We start from the raw sequence: 21,624 nt of genomic DNA on the forward strand, positions 1-21,624 counted from the left end.
TCTATACGGTAGGGTTTCTATGAATCTAAATCTACTGTTTGCAGAAAATATCTCAGCGAATGCTTATCACCGGGATTTGTCTATTATCTTTGGAGAAATAGAACGGGACTACTGTTCTTCAGACTCCTCACATAGTCAATGAACATAAATATATTTCAAAACCGAGGTAAGGATTCTCCAACCAATCCACCGCGTGTTTGCCTTGGTAGGAGGCAACCTGCCATTGGCTGATAGCAGAATGTTCTGGCCCCACCATTGTTAGTAGGGTCTCCCGTTGAATGCAATCCTCGCAGCAGGGAAACCCACAGTGGGGGTGAACCAACAGCAGGACAGGAAAATCCCACTGCTGTGAACAGCCGGAAAGTTCCAGCCCTTCCCTTTGCTGTAAGTGGACCGTAAGATAAATGTAAGTTTTAATATTTAATATCTGGTGTAAACTCAGCTAGGTAACTACAGTAAAATATTATGTCTGCTTATCATCATAAATTAACATCACTGGTTAAATTGCATATCAAATAACACTGGTGATAAATCACCCATGATTAGATTGTTTGCTCGGGCTATCACCAAATGTTTTTTTAACTAATTTTGCCCAGTCTTTGAGCCTGTGAATCTTGTTGAGTTCTGAACCTGAGTTTTTTTTATGTCACAGATATTGGTCACATTGCTTTTCTTGGGTTTACTTGGGATCAGTCTCTATGGAACTACAACAGTCAGAGATGGACTGGATCTTACGGACATTGTACCTCGTGATACGCGAGAATATGACTTCATCGCAGCACAGTTTAAATACTTTTCTTTCTACAATATGTACATTGTAACTAAACAAGATACAGACTATCCCAATGCTCAACGCCTGCTGTATTACCTCCACAAAAGCTTCAGAAATGTGAAATTCATTTTGTTGGAAGACAATGGGAAACTTCCAAATATGTGGCTGCACTATTTTCATGACTGGCTCCAAGGTAAGAGCAGCAATCCTTTCCCCTTATTTTTAAATTATAAGGTGAGGAAATACACATTAAAACATTATATATACATTAGATATTGTCTAGCTTTTTTTTTAAGAAAAGCACCTAATTAGATTGCTGAAAACTGTGGCCTTCTACAGGAGTGTTTATATATGGTATTCTTTAATACTGAACATTGATATTTATACATTGTTTTGGCTGTTGATGCTTCTGTGAAACACCTTGGGATGTTTTGCAATGTCAGATGTGCAATATAAATGCAAGTTGCTGTTGATGCATAATGTTATGGAATTTCTTAAAGTTCAAATAGAAGAACAACAATTTGTTAAAAATGCCCACTTATAACTGGTAAAGTCATAATGAAGCCTTTTTAAGCGCAGAAAGATTAGCCGTGGTCTGTAATTTAGAACTTTAATCAAAATCTTTTGGAAAATATTGGGTGCCAAAAATCCGGAAGGGATTGGCATGTTGTGGTATAAGTGCTGAGATGCTTCCACCTAGGAGTTCCACTGTTGAGTTGGCTGGAATTTATGGGGTGGGAATAGTATCCTGATTTGCCTTGCAACAGCAGTTCTATGTGCCACAAGGGGTACATCTAGGATGTCCTCTGCTAGAAACATTCTGGAAAGTCTATTAGAAGTGGCTGAGCTGAAGCATGTCAGGCCCACATCTCTCCCAGGAGCATACTATTATCTCCCTTATAACCGCTTTGATAAATTTTCTCTGTGTATGTGTGTGGGTGAGTGGGGTCCATTTCCTATCTTGTTAGGAAGGTCCAGCTTTGGGCTCTGCCGTTACTTCTGGCAGGAATTCAGCAGATCTGGAAATCCTGCCAATACAGCATGGTAGAGTTTGATCCTGATGCAAACCAGCAGATTTGGTAGATATCACAAGTTCACTGAGGAATGACTTGTGGCAAGAGGTTTTTTCAGTTACTGGGAGGAGGAGGAAATATAACTTTTATTAATATATGAACTAAGATGGACAGTACAAAATATTTCAAGTCTTTTCTATTGCATTTCTTACTAAATTTGAAAATATTTTGCCTCGTGTGCTCTATTCTAATATGAAACATGAAAGTCTGTACATACGGTTAATTTTCAAGTTCTGTAAGTTATTGTATTTTATTATTGGCCAGTTATAAAGTTCATTACTGCAGTGGGATGTATTTGTGTTGATGGGTTAGTTGATAATCCAGTTGAATTATTATTATTTAAGGAAGCTAAGCTTTGAAAACATGTGCACAAGCCAAGGCCACACCGAGTGGAGTGCTTTGAAATCACCTAGGTGGTATTTACAAATTGGTTCCTCTTCATTTCAAGCCAGGTCTGGGAATGTGCATCAAGTTTGGCAGGTGTGCTGTGTGTGCTTTTGAAGCTGCTGCCATTGTTTCAGACCAGTTTGTTTTAAGTTGATGTCTGCAGGTCTACGTGGGAGTTTTATTTCAAACTGGAATGAGCAAGCTCAGCCCTTAGGCAATGGCATTTGTGCCTGGCTTCTTTAGCCTTATCTCCTTACAGCTGTAGTTAACCTATCAGATCTGTAATGATGGTTTTGATTACAGCTTCAGTGCAGCTGTGAGGTGGGTCTAAACGTCGGGGTATGTGGTTTGTCATCTGCTCACACAGAGGCTCGTTGTACAGGATTGTGGCTTCCTGTTCCAAATCTGATCCAAATTACCTGCTTGGAACAGCTAGTGATCTTCCATGCTTTTTAAAAAAGGGTACAGAGGAAAATCGCAGTTGAGAATGAATAGGTGTTGGCTGTGATCTTTACACGTGCTGGCAACAGATCTCACGACTTGTAAGTGCTGCCCAAGTCAAACAGATGGAATGAATTGAGGGCACAGTGCTAACTCATGCTGTGCTCAAGGAACGGCTGAGTTCCTTTTACTTTTTAACTTGTGCATTCATACTGTTCTCCCCCTCTGTGCTGAATACATTTTCTTCCAGTCTGTTCCATGGAATTTGGTTCTGTAATATTGCTATTAGAAAAGGTGACTATACTGTGCAGACTATACATGGTTACAGATTTCACAATCAGGGTTTTCTTTTATTTTACCATGCATCTTTAAACAAGGAAACAAAGAGGGAACTTAAAAGATATTTAAGGATCAGTGTTAACCTGGTGCAGATTCAGCAGTGTGGAGACTGTAGCAGGTGGTGAACTATCCGTCTCACTGGTGTATAAGGCCCAGACGCTGACTCCTGCCCAAATGCAGAGGCAATACTATTAAGAAAAGGCAAAAGTGGGAGTCACGTGGCAGTGGAGATTCAGGGCTGTCAGGTTACTGCCAGGCACCCGTTGAGATGATCCTTACCAAACTAAGTGAGCTAGACAGATAAGCAAAGATCATTGAGGGGGAACCATAACTGGGACAGAAGAGGCCTAAAGCATCTTCTTGGGACCAGGAGGAGCAGCTCTGATCCTACTTGCTCACAAGGAACCTTTGAAAAGGAAAATAAAATTTACAAGGATGGTACCTATTATCTCTTTTAACTGATGAGTTCAGTACTGTGCAATCCTACATCAGTGTATAGTTGTTGTGGCAAGCATGCCTAATGAAATTAATATAATGAAACATTGCAATTTAAATTAGGCCCCTTTCTCTAGGCAGGTAGCCTTTCCCAAGTGTAATTTCAGTCAAGTTAAAATGATGGGGACAAGGAGGGGGAGTGAAGGTGGGGACACATTGAGCAACAATTCCGCCAAATAGTCTGAGTTAAAATTGAATCTAACATTGAAATGTTCAGCCTTTAAACTTTTGGGGTAATGCGAATGCTTTGATATCAATGCTCTCAAAATTGCTTTGTGTGAATTTGTGTCAGTTTATATGTAATTACACCCGTGCTATTTTAAGACGGGTATTAATTTTGCTAAAGTAACGGTTTAACACCTCTTAAGAATCAGCATAAGAATTTCATTCGAATATACTAAGCATTTGTATGTTATAATTTATATAGTAATATTTGAGACCGCAGAGTTTTGGATTAATTAGATAAAGTGATGACTATCTCCCTAAATTTCTGTAAAGCTCATCAAAATCCATCTTAAGCAAGCTTTTGATCGACCTCACCCAGTCTTTTTTGGTTCAGTGTCCATTTTGCTTCACACTATTTGTAAATGCCTTGCCAAATTTCTTAAAATTATTTTCAAGTGCAACTTGTTGCTGTAACGTTTCTTCCCTAATTCTGCTTGCGTAATTTCAGTAATTGTTTTTTTTCTTGCTCTGTTACTTTGCATGTAATTTTTTTGTTTGTAGATTTCATTTTCTGCCAAGCACTTAACCCCTGACTTAAAGGATGGGCGTATTTGATGGCTGAGGCAGCCTTCCTGCACCGCCCCCCCCCCCCGACACACACACACACATCCCCCCTCCCCACACTTCCCCCTTCCACCAGGTGCTCTGTGACTCATGCATTGACTTTTCAGTGCTCTTTTGGGGAGAAGGAACTGGGGGGTCTGAAGTGGGAGCTGTGAGCAGGTTACCAAACTAACTTGCTGTGTACCAATTTGCGCTACCTAATATCAAGTGTCTCTTAAAATACATTTTCTGCCAATGATTCTGTAATTTGACTGGAATTTCTCACTACATTGGCCATCCCCATCAGGGATCTGACATACACATTTCTTGTAATAATGCTACAGTAATCAACATTTTCATCTCCTGAACAACATGATTCACGTAGGCTACAGTTCCAAGAGCAACAGTGACCCTGTAATGCCATGTATAATTGGTCAATTTTCATGCATGAGTCCAGACAGTGAACCCTCAAACTATTCAGCCACAAGGACATCACAATCAAGCCCAAGCTGCTCCGGTTTTCAATCTGTACAAATGCAATTTAGAACACCATTTGCTGAACCAGGGTCAGAAACAGAGGAATCCTGGTCAGCCTTCCCTTTTTCAGCCTTGGGCTATCCCTAAGGGCAACTTTCAATTGCTAGCTGATAATTCCTTGCCTAAGAAAAAAGCAGCCAGAGTTGAAATTGGGGCATTCGGGGTGGTGGAGAATTCCAGCTCAGTTGCTCAGTTTGATACACAAGGCCCTGTTGATGCAAATTTCAGGTGAGTCTCAGGAAAACAGCTCACCTGCATTTTTCACCTCAACCAGAAACTTGTGACCTTTAGTGACCAAATGAGTCAATGACACAGCAAGTTGTATATTTAGTACCACAGAATCCCTACAGTGCAGAAAGTGGCCATTTGACCCACTAAATCTGCACTAACTCTCCAAAAGAGCAACCTACCCAGGCTCTCTCCTCTGTGCTATTTCCTTAATCTCACGCATTTACCATCACTAAAACATCTAATTTACACATCTTTGAACACTAACAGGCAATTCAGCATGGCCAATTCACCTAATCTGCATATCTTTGGACATCTGGGAGAAAATTGGAGCCATGATGTGGATATGCCAGCGTTGGACTGGGGTAAACACAGTAAAAAGTCTGACAACACCAGGTTTTAGTCCAACTGATTTATTTGATAGTAAGCTCACTAGCTTTCGAGGGGATTCCCAGGTGAAGAAGAGGGAATCCCCTCGAAAGCTAGTGAGTTTATCAAATAAATCGGTTGGACTAAAACCTGTTGTTGCTAGAAAATTGGAACACCAGAGGAAATCCATGTTGACACAGAGAATATGCAAATTCCACACAACACAGTTACCTAGGCTGGAATCAAACCTGGGTCCTTAGTACTGCTGCCTCACAGTGCTAACTACTGTGCCACCATGTTGCCCATCCTTTAAACTTCGTAAACATTCCTATTCACACAAATCTGAATCCATTTTGTGAATGCAGAAAGAAAGCAATATTTTAGAATGTGGTCACACCCTTTCATTTCCATTTGTTGTGACATATGCCAGTTACTCTGTAAAGCCAGTCTCACATTTACCTAGTGAATAGAAGTTAACAAATGCTTTGGAGTTCCAGGCTACTTGTTGTACACAAAATGTTCCAACTCTTGTCTAATCAGGTCTACAAGACACTTTTGACAGGGAATGGCAAGCTGGGAAGATTACTCACAACAGTTACAAAAATGGGTCTGATGATGGTGTTTTGGCCTACAAGTTGCTAATTCAGACTGGCAATAGGCATAGGCCAACTGACTTAAGTCAGGTAAGAATTTTTTTTTAAGACATCAACGCCTGTATTGTTGATGAGTGAGAAAATAGCTCAATTTCTTTTGTCTTTTGAGCTGCTGAGTGTGAACCCAAAATTCCTCAAACGTTTTAGTGGCCCCTCTCGTAGTAATACATTATTTCTCCACATGGCTTCTGCACACAAGGTTACAGAATTACAATTTTTTATTTGTCTGCCTTCATTACAAACGTGGAGTCTCAGTGGAAATGGTACTGAGCACTGAAAAAGCAATTAGGTCTCGCTCAAGCCATTTGTCTTTTTTTTCATTTTTTTTGGCAGAATCCCATCAATAATGTGCCGAGAGTAGCTCTGCTTATTCTCTACCTTCCCCGTCATATTCAAGATGACAGTTTTACAGAGTACATTGTTTAAAGTTATTATGTGGTGTAAAACATGTTGGTTTATTGCAGACTACAGCATACCCGTTAACACTGAAAGAAATAAGTCACAAAACACTGATGTAGAGTTACTCTGAATGAGTATTTACTCTGGTAAGCTTTAAATACAGTAGTTCATTCTTTACTAGGTGTAGCTTGTGGGACCAAGTGTTGGACTGTAACTTCTGATGTAATTTCCTGTGCCTGGGAGGGAGAAAAGTGTGCCATGCCCACAGGGGTTGCTAGCTGCACTGTTTGATTCCAGATACAGCTGAAGACATACAGTTGCCGAGTATCCTGTGGATTAATTGAATCCAGAGCCTGCGAATCAAATCTTTTTTGTACTCCTGTCACAGTCGTGTTTCATTCAGAAAAGACCTGAAATGGGAGCTTGGCCAGTGTGCTCAAAAGCAAAGGATTACATATTTTCCATAAAATTCTCTTAACATTCAGCCTTCAAGCACTCCCTCACCCCCACCCCCCACCGATCCCAGCACCCTGAAAAGTGCAAAAATTGGCAGATGCAGACGGTTCCTTTTGACACTATAGTGCATGCTGCTTTATGTCCGAGATGAATACTCAAAAGATGATTGCCCCCCCAGTGACCCAGGCAGGATCTCGCTTCTGTCTGTTTCTTGGCGTGGTGCATTTTCCGAATATACCTAGGTCAGGAGAAGCAAGTGCTAGCAAAATTTGTACAGATGTTGTTTTATTTTTATAGCTCTCCTCCATTTGCTGGGTGGCATTTCCTTCAGTGTTAACAACAGAGGTTAACTGCGCACAGACGTGCACAGGGACTCTTGCCAAATTTTTTTCTTTCCTTTTTTTTATTGTTATTTTAACTTTCATATTATTTCTATAGATACTTCAATTCTTGAAGAGGACTTGCTACCAAGTGAAGCATTTGTAATGTGTTTGGTAGCTTCAAATTGAACTAAAAATTGTTGCAATTCATTCCCTATGTGAAGGCAAGATTGCTTTCCTTAAGCATTATGTTCATGAGTTTTTTTTTATTGCCCTGTGGCATTAAGACACATTGATTAAAAAAAATCCATGTATTCTAAATAATTTTCCATCTTGTTACAGTTGACTAAACAGCGCCTAGTGAATGCTGATGGAATCATCAACCCAAATGCTTTTTACATCTACCTAACTGCCTGGGTCAGTAATGATCCTGTGGCCTATGCTGCCTCTCAAGCCAACATCCGACCACACCCTCCAGAATGGGTACATGACAAGGCAGATGACAGGCCAGAAACTGCGCTCAGAAGTAAGTTTATCCTTTTGCCTTCCTTTAACTGTTATACCTAATTTCTTAATCTTAAGTGCTTTCACTGGTGTGGTAGTAACTAATGGTCTTTAAAGTCAATTTTTATTGACAATTTTGAAAAGTGGTGTATTTTTGAGTATTTTTTAGCATCAAAAACTAAAAGCAGCAGGGGAAAAAGAATCAGATTTAAATAATAACTAGATTATGGCCGGAATTTTCTGATGTCGTGCAGCTCACAACTGCTGCCAGCGAGAACAGAGAATTTGGCACTCTGCCAAATGTCCATTCGTTGCAGCAGGACTGGAGAACCCCAGATGCAGGTGAAGTCAGAAAATCCTGGCCTTTATCTGGAGAAGATCAGAGTATAAATAAGCTTTGATCATCACTCTCATGTTGTCATTATTTTATGTCAGCCTACCTAATCATTTATCCCATGTAATCCCAACTAATATGCACAATGCGATACAGATTTGTCTTGATATGTGTGATAGACTGTCTTAGCTTATCATACACTCCACACAATCATACCTCATCATGTTATGCTACATAATCTTGTCATGTAGTTTATATAAGATTGAACTGAAGCAATTCTATTTTTCACAGTTTGGAACAATTAAAATGAGATTTCATGAAGGCAAATATGTGGTTCCAATTTTGTCAATATCTCAGTTGCCGTACAATTCTACACTAAGTTCCCATACAGTGATACATTTTATTCTATTTAAATGAGAAACAAATGAACAGCAGTTGCAACATTCTTAATTCCATGGATCAGTGGTTGGCAGCAAAACAATAAACTCCTTGGATTATCCACTCTGTGAATTCTTTTCCTCTTGACATATCTAAAGTTTCCAGTCATCTTGAGGATGAAAAGGATAATTTTAATCTAATTCACCACGCAGGAAACAACCGGCATAAGATTAGCAGCCCGTTTCACACCCAACATGATTTTACTTGCATTATTGTGCTGTTGGTGTCATTCCACATGCTATTAATGTATTTGCACAGAACATGTGTGATATCACTCATGTGACCCGCTGAAGGCCCTTGCGATCAGGGAGAATTCTTGTTTTAATGGTGGGAAATGGACCAAAACTCATTTTAAAAACCTGCCAATCTGGAAAATTAGGGTTTTATTAGTGGGAATTAGTTTTTTAATCGTTGATTGTAACTTACATTAGACTGCAGATATATTAATGCGTTTCTAGTATTGCATTCCTCATGCCAATCATTTATTTTTTAAAAAAGATGCATTTGGTAATTTGTAAGCCTTGCTGAAACTCAGAAGTCATAAATTGGAGTGAGACGTGCGGAAAATTAAAGAAAAACGATTTCTTTGCAAGTACAGTATATAAAAAAACATGCTTTATACTCTTAAAAGCATATTTTATATTCTAGCCAATAGTGTACTAAATGCAGTGTAACATTTATTATACTTGGATTATTTAAAATGAATACACAGTTACAGTATTACAGGAAAAATTCTGGTGTTACTAACTAAGCATTAAAAGAAACGAAATTCTATATAATCTCTCTCCTCAGTACAAAAAGAAAGTCAAAGGTTAAGTGAAGGAAAATATTACATGTGTATTTTTTCTAGAATTCATTTTATGCTCTGTAGAAAAAAAGCATATTTTACTTCACAAACTGTAAAGGGTTTTCCATACCCATTAGCCAATGATATGATACTAGAATGTGGGTTGTTGTACACCTGTGCTTCATCACAATCATTCTGTGGAGTATTGACCAGGAGGGGGTCCTTTATGTCTCAAGGAGGGAACTTAGATTGATTTAATTTCCATTCAGGATTCAGTTATGTGACTGCCTGCTAGTTGAGGTTATTGGTCTGTGGAGTGGGCTCCTGAAAATGTGATTGGATAATGAAACTCCACTGTATTCCAAACCCTGGAGCCTGGTGGCAGCCAGCCAACTCTTGTCTTAATGAAAATTTATAGTTGAGATTATAATAGGGCAAATCATGTTTAGCAAGTCAGTTGAATGACCCTGCAGGGTTTGGAACACACAGCAGCAAAAACTAAATGCTGGTTTTGTTGGGATTTTTTTTTCCTGGTTAAAGTCTTGCATTTTAAAAAAAAGGAAAAGCCTTCGTTGAAAAATACAGTTGGTCCTACAGATGTAGAGATTTTGGATTTTAATTTTAAACAAAGGCTTCATTGTCATATTGTACAATCACATTTAGTTTTACCGGTTAATTAGGTCTGGATATTCTTTAGTTTTAATGCCACTGAGGCCACCCAGATGTGAATTTCTAATAATGCAAATAGTCATTCTGTAGATAAGTTACTGAATATTGTGCTTATTATCTAGGTACTGTTGAATTGCTTTCTAACTAATTTAGGCTGTTAACATACAAAATTAATCTGGATATGGATGAAATGGCAAGAACCATTTCCTTACAGTGTATGTAGCTAGTTGTTCAATGTATTTGGAGTTCTTTGGGGCAGGGTGGGGTAGTGGATAAAACTTTGAACATAATGTTTTTTATACTAATCTTCAAATCCAAATGACAGACTACTGATATTTATCCATTTTTCAGATTTTTTCAGATTAGCAATTTGGTTAACACTGTACCCCTGAACTTTAAAAAAAATATTTGGCAGAATTCAATGCAGCTCCTGGTAGCAGGTTCAGAAGCATGTCGTCAGGTGGGAAGGTGCAAGTTGGAGACCATGCCACCTTTCTGCCTCCCTCTGATTTAGTCCAGGATGGAAAAGGAGGATGGCCTTCTTACCTGCAGACACACGGGAACACCACCACCCTAGAAGTTCCCTCCCAAACCATTCAGCATCTGTACTTGGAAATGCATTGCCCTTCCTCCACTGCCATTGGATCAAAATCCTGGAACTCCCTCCCTAACGGTATTGTGGGTGTTCTCACACCATATGGACTGCAGCAGTTGCAGAAGAAAGTTCACCACCATAATAAATGCTGGTTTATCCCACGAATGAAAAACAAAACCTCATCTTATTTGCACTGCCAATCCTCTGCCGAAGCCATATTGCAATACTGGCAATGGCTATCACTCCTGGTAGTGTTGTTGGTTCTGGAGAGCTGCTGGTGCTTGACTGGAAGGTAGCCCTTGGTGTGGGATTCTAGGGTTTCTGTGGGAAAATGTCCCACACATCAACCAGGAAACCTGACAGCAGGAAGGTAAGTACCCAATCAGGGGCTTAAATCCCACTGCGCTTCCCAAAAATGGCCATGCTAAGGTTGCAACTGGTTTATCTGCAGGCACCGTCATATTCTGCCCAATGAGAATGAAATTCTCATTTTTAGGGTCCACATTATACCCCACCCAATTTCCCTTTCCTAATTGAACCCCATCTATTTTGCGCATCCCCATTTCACTTCCATTCTGACTGTTTCCCCTCTGGAAGTGTTGACTCCTTCCCCTCTGGAAGTGTTGACTCCTTCAATGTGTTCAGTATTTTTCAACTTTTTACAGTGAAGCCCTCCAGGCTATCCAAAACATCACAGCTATACGTACCTCTGTCTATCGGCACATCTGTTAGGAGTAAGTGGGTGATGATCTGAAGCTATTTGTTGCTGTTTGTTTATCTTCTCCATCACGGGAGCTTTTCTTTCAGTTGCAGTACTGCAAACTCAGCACAGGCCAATGATTGTACCTGGATCTTTCTGGTCTGAACCATTAGGACAGTTGTATTATTATAGGGGAAATAAAAGAAACTTCTATGTATTCAGTAATTCTGATATGCCATATCAGACTAAAACTATTTGCAAACATTTATGTACAAGAAATGAGGGTAGTTTTTTTTAATAAACTTGTTCACTTTATGTTTAGTTCCAGCTGCAGAGCCCATTGAATATGCCCAGTTTCCTTTCTACCTCAATGGACTACGGGAGACTTCAGATTTTGTGGAGGCTATTGAGAAAGTCAGAAATATCTGCAATAACTTTACGAACCAAGGACTTTCCAGTTATCCAAATGGATATCCATTTCTTTTTTGGGAACAATACATTGGGCTCCGACATTGGCTGCTGCTCGCCATCAGTGTGGTCTTGGCTTGCACTTTTCTGGTGTGCGCTCTTTTCCTCCTGAACCCATGGACGGCTGGAATCATTGTAAGTTTACAAGGAGCTTTGTTGCTGCTGAATTCCTTTTGGTATAGCTCTTTCTTTAGTCGGGAAGGTTTTGTTTATGTCTGGGCCTCTGGTGGGGTATGCCTGTGACATCATTCATGAAATGTTTATTCGGCTTGGAAAGATGACGACAGTGAAAATTTAAACATTGAAAAAAAATTCTAAACGTTAGTTTCAAATTTTGTAAGAACTTGAAGGAAAGAAAAGCCTTTATTGTTTTGGATGATTTGCCTAACTGTTTGTTACAAAAATCATGCAAGATTACTGTTGCTCTTGCTTTGACTGATTTCAGAATAAGAGTAAAATTGCACAAAACATTAGAAGTTGTTCAAAATAATACCAGATGTGAACCAATTAACTGAGAATCAATTGTAAACTTTGTGTAAGTAAACATATTTTATGAAGAGAACTGTTTAGTCTGCGATGTGTTTTGTATGGATGGAGTGTTCAAGTGAAATTAGGATATTACTTCAAATTTCATTAAAACTTAAAAGCATTTTCACACCAGACAAAGATTCCTTTCACATAGGTGGCTTGACCAGGACCTGATTTTTTTTAAATTGCTTTTGGTTTTTGTGTTTTATTGCAGAACATCATTTAGACTCTTTATAAACTTTATCAGCTTGTGCTGCTGGCATTTTTTAAAGTTTCACTGTTAGATGAGAAAAATGTCATGACTTTACCTCAAATGTAATTGTTTAATTTAAATTGCAACCAGACCAATCCTTCAGTGTTTTTTTAAGTAACAGAGGGCCCCTGTAATCTGACTCTCATCAGCTGATAATGGCATCTAATCTTTGGAGGCTTTAGGCCTACCACAGAGTCATCTTCACTTCTTTAGGAATCCTGCAAAACTATTCTGAATAATCCAGCTTTTTTCCTGAACCTTGCAAACAGGAGCAATTTTCTGTTCCTATTACAGCACCAAAAGACTTTAATCAAAATCACAAATTATATTCTTTGTGACTGCAACCATGGTCCACTATCATTCCTTTGACCTTTTTGATCCTTCTGCAGATTTGACATGGTCGACCAGAACAGTGTCCTCTAAATTCTGTCCTCTCTGCAGTTGAAGGAACAGTTATTCCCTGGTCCCATTCTTATAATCTTAGGCAGAGAATCACCCTCATTCTCTTCTTCCCAGCTGTACCTCGCTATCCCTGAAATCTCCTCACGATCTATCCTTAATCCCATCCTGTTCCTCATCTTACTGCTGCTCCTTGGTTATATTATCCATTGACATCATTTTCTGCATGTTTGCTGGTAACATCAGGTTCACGATCTTGGTCTTCAATTTGACCCTGAGCTGAACCTCTGACTCCAATTCTCCTCCACCAGAAAGACAGTCTAATTCTACTGCTTAAATTCCAATTCCTGCCCCTTTAATGCTGAGCCTCATCCATACTTCAAGCAACTCCAGGTGAACCATTTCAATGCCAACCTTGCATCCTCGTCTTCCATAAACATCAACTCATCTGATGTTCTACATCCTGTATCCAAACTACACCACCTACCACCAATTATCATTGTGCTCATTGACCCACAATGGCTCCAGATCCATTAATGGCTGAAATTTAAGATTACCATCCTTGTACAAATCCCTCTATGCTATCTCTGTAACTTCCTCCAACCAACTTTCTGAGAAGTCTTAAAGCTGTAAAGTTTATTTTTTAATGTCACAACTGGAATACATTAACACTGCAATGAAGTTACTGTGAGAATCCCCTGGTCGCCACAGTCCGGCGTCTGTTTGGATACACTGAGGGAGAATTCAACATGGCCAATGCACCTAATCAGCACGTCTTTTTGGACTTATGGGAGGAATTTGGAGCTCCTGGAGTAAACCCACACAGACATGAGAAGAACATGCATTCTCCACACTGTGACTCAAGCTTGGAATTGAACCTGGGTCCCTGGTGCTGTGAAGCACCAATACTAACCACTGTGCCACCGTGCTGCCCCAACATTTTATGGATACACCCCTGCCTTCAGCTCATCATGAGCATCTGTGTTTTCAGTTGTCTAGGTCTAAGCTCTGGATTCCCCTCTCTAAACCTCTCAGTCCTTCCACGTCTCATTGCTCCTTGATGACTTTCCTTAAAACCTACCTCTGACCAATCTCTTTGTCTCCTAATGTCCTCTTTAGCTAAATTACAGTTTTTATTTGATTACATTTCAGTAAAGGGCCGTGGATTAAGGATATGCTGTAAAAGCAGATTGTTGTTGAATGACAGTGAAACCTAATTTTGAAATATTTGCAAATACTTGCTGTGGGACACTAATTGGTATTTACAAATGTGAAGGGGTGCCTAGCGATTAATGTGAAGAATTCCATCTGTAACTGTCAGTACAAAGCAATAGGTTTTAACTAATAGAAGAGTAGAGTTATTGCTGCCCTCTGTCACTTCCTGGAACACTTTCAAATTACTTCTTTCAAATTCACTTTTTGGAGAACCTAGAAATAAATCTGTGTGTGTTTTTATTGTTACAAGAAGATAGATCCAGTAAAAAAAAATCTTTTTTTTTCTCTCTACTATTGCAAGTTAACTTATTTTGTACAATAATTAATGATGGTTTCTCTTAACCCCATTTAGGTATTAGTCCTAGCACTGATGACTGTGGAACTTTTTGGAATGATGGGCCTCATTGGGATAAAACTGAGTGCAGTTCCTGTAGTGATCCTCATTGCCTCTGTTGGAATCGGGGTGGAATTCACCGTTCACGTTGCCCTGGTATGTGAAACGACCCACATCCACTTCTTCTTTTGTCAAAGTGGAATGTGAGAAGTGTGCACAACTTTCCTAAACCACGCGCTGAGATAAACCACAAATCACAGAATCGCAAATATGTTGCAGCAAAAGGAGGCCTTTCGACATGTCATGCATGCACCAGCTCTCCGAATTCACTTAGTGCCATTTTCTCCATAACAAGTTTCTTTTACAGTTCGCCAAAACCTCCTTGCTCTTGTACTCTATACTCTTATTAATAAAACTTAGGATACTGTATACTTTATTAGACATACGGGCGGCACGGTAGCACAATGGTTAGCACTGCTGCTTCACCGTTCCAGAGTCCTGGGTTCGATTCCTGGCTCGGGTCACTGTCTTTGTGGAGTTTGTACATTCTCCTCATGTCTGCATGGGTTTCCTCCGGGTACCTCCGGTTTCCTCTCATAGTCCAAAGATGTGCAGGTTAGGTTGATTAGCCATGCTAAGAAATTGCCCCTTAGTGTCCAGGGATGCATAGGTTAGAGGAATTAGTGGGTATAATATGTAGGGATATGGATGTAGGGCCTAGGTGGGATTGTGTTCATGCGGACTCGATGGGCCGAAGGGCCTCTTTCTGCACTGTAGGGTTCTATGATTCTATACTCTGAACACATCCTGCCACCTTCAATGAATCATGCACATATACACCCAAGTTGTTCTGCTCCTGCACCCCGTTTATAATTGTGTCCTCTTTTATATTGTCTCTTCATGTTTTTCCTAGCAAAATAAATCACTTTGCACTGAACTTCATCTGCCACCTATCTGCCCTTTCCACCAGCTTGCCTATGTTCTTTTGTAGTTCTACAGGGCCTGGATGGAATTGTGGTCGGTATAGACTTAATTGGGCCAAATGGCATCCTTCTGTACTGTTGGGATTCTATGATTCTACACACTATCCTCTTCTCAGGTCACAATATTTCCAAGTTTCAAATAATTTTCAAACTTTGAAATTGTGCACCTAGGTCATTAAAGTACATCAAGAAAAGCAACAGTCCCAACACAGATGAATCGATGGCTGTTTTTCTGGCTGGAGGAAGGTTTGTACTTGAGTTCCCCAGGAATTAGTGATTTCCACACACACTTCCCTCAGTAACCTTGGATTGATCTGATCTGGTCCTGGTGTCTTATCCATCTATCCAATGCCACCTTCTTATTAATTTTAAACCCTTCTAGCATCTGAATTATTCCCTCTTCGACCACGGCTTTCATGGTATTTTCTTCCCTGGTAAAGACGAGGACTATATTTTCAAGATTTGAGTACACCGAAAAATCTATAAGGCAATGCCTTTTTGATTGTTGGTATTAATTACATGCAGAAATTGTTAATAGAACAGCTTGTGGTAATGGTTTAATTCATTTAGGTACATGGGAAAAGCATTTATGATCATGTTCAGGCAGTTAATTGATATTTGAACAAGATGAAGTGGAACAGTACAGAAACTGCATAAAAACATGCATAAACCTTGCATAGAAAGCATTCTATTTACAGTAGTGTTAATGTGCCTGGAGGAAATCCACCTTTTTAATAGTTATTAAAAATATTTTGTATTAAAATTATCATGAAATAATACCCTTTCTACACTGGAATTTAAATGAGAGCTCTTTAGATGCGTACAATAATCAGAAGTCTCACAATTGTTGTTAAAAGATTGATGAAATTGTTGTGTATTTGCTCATATGGTACCTCCAGAAGTGGGTAGAATCTCTTGGGATGATAGGGGTCTTTGCTACCAACTGGAAAGGTGAACATAGTGCAATGTTGCCACCCATCTTGTGCCACTTGGACACTTAACAAGCCAATGGCAGACCTTCCTCTAGAATCCTCTGTGCACTCCTCCATTCAAATGGTGGGTTTTTCACTCAGGAGGCATTGAGTGTCTTTGAACAAGATACCCTCATCAACATCTGCAAACAACCTTGCCCACAAGTCAAACCCCTTCATGCCCTCCAAAGGGTTGATGCCAGTAGCGAGAGGATGAGGCCCTTAAGCGGACGTTAATTGCCCACATAAGGGCCTCAATTGGTCAACAGAGAGGGAAAGCTGTCTGAGGGCTTTCCTGTCATGGACTTAATCAGAATGGAGGCTGGAAGGTGGCAGAGTCATCATCTATCGCTGAATTATATGCACCTTGTCACAGGGGATTGGCATATTCTCAGTTTAGTACGGACAGACTGTAAATATGTGTTCTATACCAGAACACACTAGCATGAGAAAAAGTATTTTGGGTCTTTGAAACTTGCTGTTCCAGTACATTAACTCTTCCAATGAAACAACCAACAATATTTTGGAAATAAACTCTAAAATTAAAGTCAGCTATAACTAACACAAGATAATCATAATGAGTCACTGAAATTATAAATAACAGTAATTTAAATAATGATTAGTATGTTGAGAAAAGCAAAGACTTTACATGATGGAGAATTTGAGCAGCAACAATGTAGGTAACTATTTAATGTAAAAGCAATATAAAACCGATTAGCTGCCATCCTTTTTCAAATCTGAAATACTTAATACATAAATGGCCTTTTAGTTGTAATATATAGAGACTCTAGGTTGAATTTATACAGGGATCCTTCCAATTATCTGCTGTAACTACAGCAGAAGAGCTCCATGTAGCTCAGGAAAATGCAGTAAATTCAGCCCCTCTGACCTTAACAAGTAGGATATTGAAGGATTTAAATAAATCATAGGCACTTTTGCTGCTCTGTTAAAATTAATCTGAAGTATTTAGTCTGTCACACATAATCAAGGTAAGAAATATCACAACACCAGGTTAAAGTCCAACAGGTTTATTTGGTAGTAAACCCCACTAGCTTTCGGAATGCTGTTCCTTCGTCAGGTGAGCGGAGAGTTCTGATCACAAACAGGGCATATAAAGGCACACACAATTTACAGAATACTGATTAAAATGCGAGTCTTTACAGCTAATCTGCTATTCAAGTCTTAAAGGTGCAGACAGTGTGAGTGGAGATAGCATTAAGCATAGGTTAAAGAGATGTGTATTGTCTCCAGATAGGACAGTAAGTGAGATGTTGCAAGTTCAGGCAAGTCATGGGGGTTACAGATAGTGTGACATGAACCCAAGATCCCGGTTCAGGCCATCCTCATGTGTGCGGAACTTGGCTATCAGTTTATGCTCAGTGACTCTGCGCTGTCGTATGTCGTGAAGGCCGCCTTGGAGAACGTTTTCCCGAAGATCAGAGGCTGTATGCCCATGACGCACAAGTAAAGCTAGTGGTGTTTACTACCAAATAAACCTGTTGGGCCTTAACCTGGTGTTGTTAGACTTCTTACTGTGTTTACCCCAGTCCAACGCTGGCATCTCCACATCACACATAATCAAAACAGTTGCTGAGCTGTTGGGTAGTTCAGTACACGAGGTCTGATTGTATTGATTTTATTGCCTGCAGGCATTTTTAACAGCTATTGGAGACAAAAATCGGCGGGCAGTTCTTGCACTGGAGCACATGTTTGCACCTGTGTTAGATGGGGCTGTGTCAACTCTTCTTGGGGTTCTCATGCTTGCTGGATCTGAATTTGACTTTATTGTCAGGTAAGAAGTTTCCCTTTTTCATGGCCAATACTAGAAGTTCCATTCCTCTCTATCCACCTTCATTTTGAGCTGCATGGTCATTTCTTTTTAAATCTTATTTCCCTCTGTTGATGGCATTTAGTTGTAAATTACACTCTGTCTGAAGTTTTGGTTGTCATAATTAATTAATTGGCTAAAATGTGTGCGTGATGGTTACTAATTGAGGCCACTTTACCTTAACCTCTTTTACTGTTAAGTCCATACTGAAGATCCAGGATTTTGTGCTTTATAATTTAACAGTGGAAATAGAATGATTGATTTATCATAACTTTTATGCAATGTACTATAAGATTATTATATCAGAGTGTAAGATACAGAAATTGTAGGTGCACAGCAAAAATTGAAGCTAACAGCTTGAAGGCAGTTGAGAGGGAAAAGGAGAAGGCACAGCAATGGACCAATAATACATCCTTTCAGTGCCTGATCATCTGCTTTACTGAATGTAACTGTTTTACTTACCATTTCAAGATTAAATTCCTCCCTACATCTTACTATGGGCTTGGGGTGGCGGGGATGGGCATGTGGACAGTTTGACCACACCCCCATAGCAAAATCAGCTGGAAACCAACTTGCATCACACCAGCCCACCCCACAGTCAAAAGGCACTGCTGGTGGGCTCAATTACCTGTCAGAGGGACTTTCACCCTTCACTGAAGGTGTTCTCACCTTCAGAGGCTCCAGCCCATTAAGCCTGGCAGCACTACAAACTCATTAGTGGGCCCTGCTGGAACTGCAACCAATTACAAGCAGAAGGCCTGATGGGATTTTGGAGTAAGTCCAAAATATTGGGTGGGGAGGGTTTGGCCAGCTTGGGGGTGCAGCTGATGTGTATTGGAGGGTGGGTGAGGAGGAGAAAGTGCAGGATACCACCTTTAGCGGAGCTGCCCCTGATGCACAAAGGGCACCATCTTGAAGATAGTAACCCCTTTTGTGTTTGCCCTTTTAAAATCTTTTTAACAAATAACTTGTCCACATCTACCTTACTGCCCAAGCCAACCGTCTTTTGGTGCGAACAGTATTATTGGTTTGTACACAAGCTCAATTGACCCGTTATTATTCATTTAAATATGACCAGCAGGCTGCCAATTTGGGCACCCACCCTTCTACCATGGGGTGAGCTTGGGTGTTTACTTGGCCTCCTGCTAAAAGCACACCTGACGAAGGCAAATGATATCCAGCTGTCTATTTTTAATCTCTTGAATCCTGCCTTCACCTACAAAATTTGACTCCCTGGGAACACAAAAACATAAGGGACAATTTTAATACTTCATGCACAGGCAGTTAAAATGGTCTGTGTAATATACCCACACCAGTGGGACTGTCTTCCACTAGCCCGTGTTCTTAATGATGAGAGGAGTATCAGACAGAAAATATTGAGGTCCTTCTTTAAATATATATGTGAAGATTCAATTACATAATTGCAGAGTAAGTATTACTCAAGAGGGTCACAATTATATGGACATTAACTTGGAGGCAGGGAGTGGTAGGTAGATGTAAGGGAAAGGCTTTCTACAGGTTCAGTCAAAATCAGGCAAGATCTGACTGCATTTTTTTATCTTAATTTCATGGCGATAGTCAGCCAGATTGAAGGGCTGGCTGGGTTTTGGTCAGATAGGCCTATGGCATCTGATGATAGCCAGGGAGTGGAGGGAACATCAAGGAATTCAGAGTGTCATGAAAAAGTACTTCACCCCTGGATCCAGCAGTTCTCACTTCCCTTTGCTGTTCTATAGTCAAGGTCCAGAAATCTCAGTCATCAGGGTCATATTTAAGTTTTTTTTTACTCTTTATTCCAATTCAATCTAATCAAATCCAATTCAGAGTCCTAACAAGTTGGGGCATTCCCGATCCAAACTGACAAGACAGGGCTCTCAACTCCCGTCTCGGGCTTGATCTACATGATCCACGCTGATTGGAGTAGGTGTAGCTCCTCCTCCAAGGCTTGATCTCATTTGCATCTTAGCCAAAAGGCCAAGATGCCGCTTGAAAAAATTGCTTCAAATGAAGCTAAAATGTAACCTAATGACTTCAGCCAAGCACAACATGTTGATACTACACTTGATCTTAGCCAAAAGGCCGAGAAGCGTTTTACTTAAATACAAGTTGTCCGTTATAATGTTTAAAATACTAATACGCCACCTTGGAACAAGCCGGCTACTAGTCCTCCATCCCACATCTGTTAAAATTTGCCATGGCCATATTGGAAGCACGTTGGAGTCAGGATTCAGTTTTTTAACATTTCATGTATTCACATGTCTCATTCGTGCTTACTGGGCTGTGGTGGTTTCACACATCTACAGGCTCTTGGAGATCAATAATTTGAATGAATCTCTCAAGCATTCAGCCTCTCAGCCTATCAAAGTAGAGTCCAGAGCCTGCATGGCCACAGTGGGAGCATTCCTGAGCGATGCTTTAACTGGTGACACAGCCCTTGTCAAGGGCAGCTCAGCTGCAATGCCACACACTCCATAGTAAACTACGAAGTTTGGCTGTCCAACCTGTAAGGCAATGCATGACATCATGTTTAGGAAATTCCCTTGTGGACAGTTCAACACCTTCAGCAAGTTATTTGTTTGCTTAAAATGTTGAGTCCCTGATATCTGTCTCAGTCCCATTCAGCTGAGTTTGCATGTGATCAAATCTTTTTGTTCTAATTTTCTTCCCTCCTCTGAAGCCATGGACTCATGCTAATATGTGATCCATCTCCAGTGCCTCATGCAAGTGGTCATTTTGGAGGGTTGAACATTAGGGGCATGAATGATTTTCCAATCTTGTCTACCCACCCCTTTGCTGGCAAGAACAGAGGATTTGGCATTCCAGCCAAAACTCCATTGACTGCAGTGGCACCATAGAATCCTTGCCATGAGCAAGGTCGAGAGTTTTCAGCATAAATGTCAGAAGGCTATTTGATCATGCAGACATCACAGTAAAGTCTGATCCTGTCCTTTACTCAATGACTCTACAAACAGCATTCTCTCAGAGTCACTGGACAGCGATCAGGAATGGGATCACTTTTCCTTTCCAATTGATACACCTTGCAGCACACAGACTGCTGCTTCTGGCTGAGATCAGCTAACTCAGCATACAATAAATACTTGCTGTGCCAGCAATGCCCAAATTCAATGAATTAATTATAAAACCCATCACCTATCAGGGATCAAACATGTTCTGCATGACTCAGTTCTGCAACTAGACCAACTAAGGAACTCAAGTCTAGTTTTTAATTACCAATTTAAGTAGATACATTGCTTATGTTTTGTTGTTTATTTTAAAGAGAGTACTTTGTTGGATTTTGTGACACTGTCTTATCTGATGTCCTTGTGGCAGAATGTAGCTGTGTCAGAGCATGTTTATTTAAGAACGATTTAACATCAATAC

At 40.1% G+C, this 21,624-nt stretch overlaps 1 protein-coding gene and 1 non-coding gene across 4 annotated transcripts in view; one reads left to right on the forward strand and one right to left on the reverse strand.

Annotated features, from left to right (window-relative positions):
- Positions 1-21,624, forward strand: part of ptch1 (patched 1) — a 78,605-nt gene that overhangs the window by 47,669 nt on the left and 9,312 nt on the right. For 2 of the 3 annotated variants that reach the window (XR_013886674.1, XM_080188792.1), the window contains exons 15-20: positions 653-965; positions 5,950-6,092; positions 7,580-7,763; positions 11,587-11,867; positions 14,480-14,617; positions 18,065-18,207. Coding sequence is in view for 2 of the 3 variants with exons in the window: in XM_080188792.1 (XP_080044918.1) it covers positions 653-965; positions 5,950-6,092; positions 7,580-7,763; positions 11,587-11,867; positions 14,480-14,617; positions 18,065-18,207 (1,202 nt within the window). In the remaining variant the exon portion in view is untranslated. The remainder of the gene's footprint in view (positions 1-652; positions 966-5,949; positions 6,093-7,579; positions 7,764-11,586; positions 11,868-14,479; positions 14,618-18,064; positions 18,208-21,624) is intronic. The other variant, XM_080188793.1, reaches the window with a different exon arrangement.
- LOC145343612 (U2 spliceosomal RNA) lies at positions 20,143-20,334 on the reverse strand. The gene has a single exon (XR_013886754.1). It is a non-coding gene; the product is annotated as a U2 spliceosomal RNA (small nuclear RNA).

Source organism: Carcharhinus amblyrhynchos, chromosome 5 (assembly GCF_965287045.1).
Source record: "Carcharhinus amblyrhynchos chromosome 5, sCarAmb.v2.hapA, whole genome shotgun sequence".
Classification (NCBI taxonomy): Eukaryota; Metazoa; Chordata; class Chondrichthyes; order Carcharhiniformes; family Carcharhinidae; genus Carcharhinus; species Carcharhinus amblyrhynchos.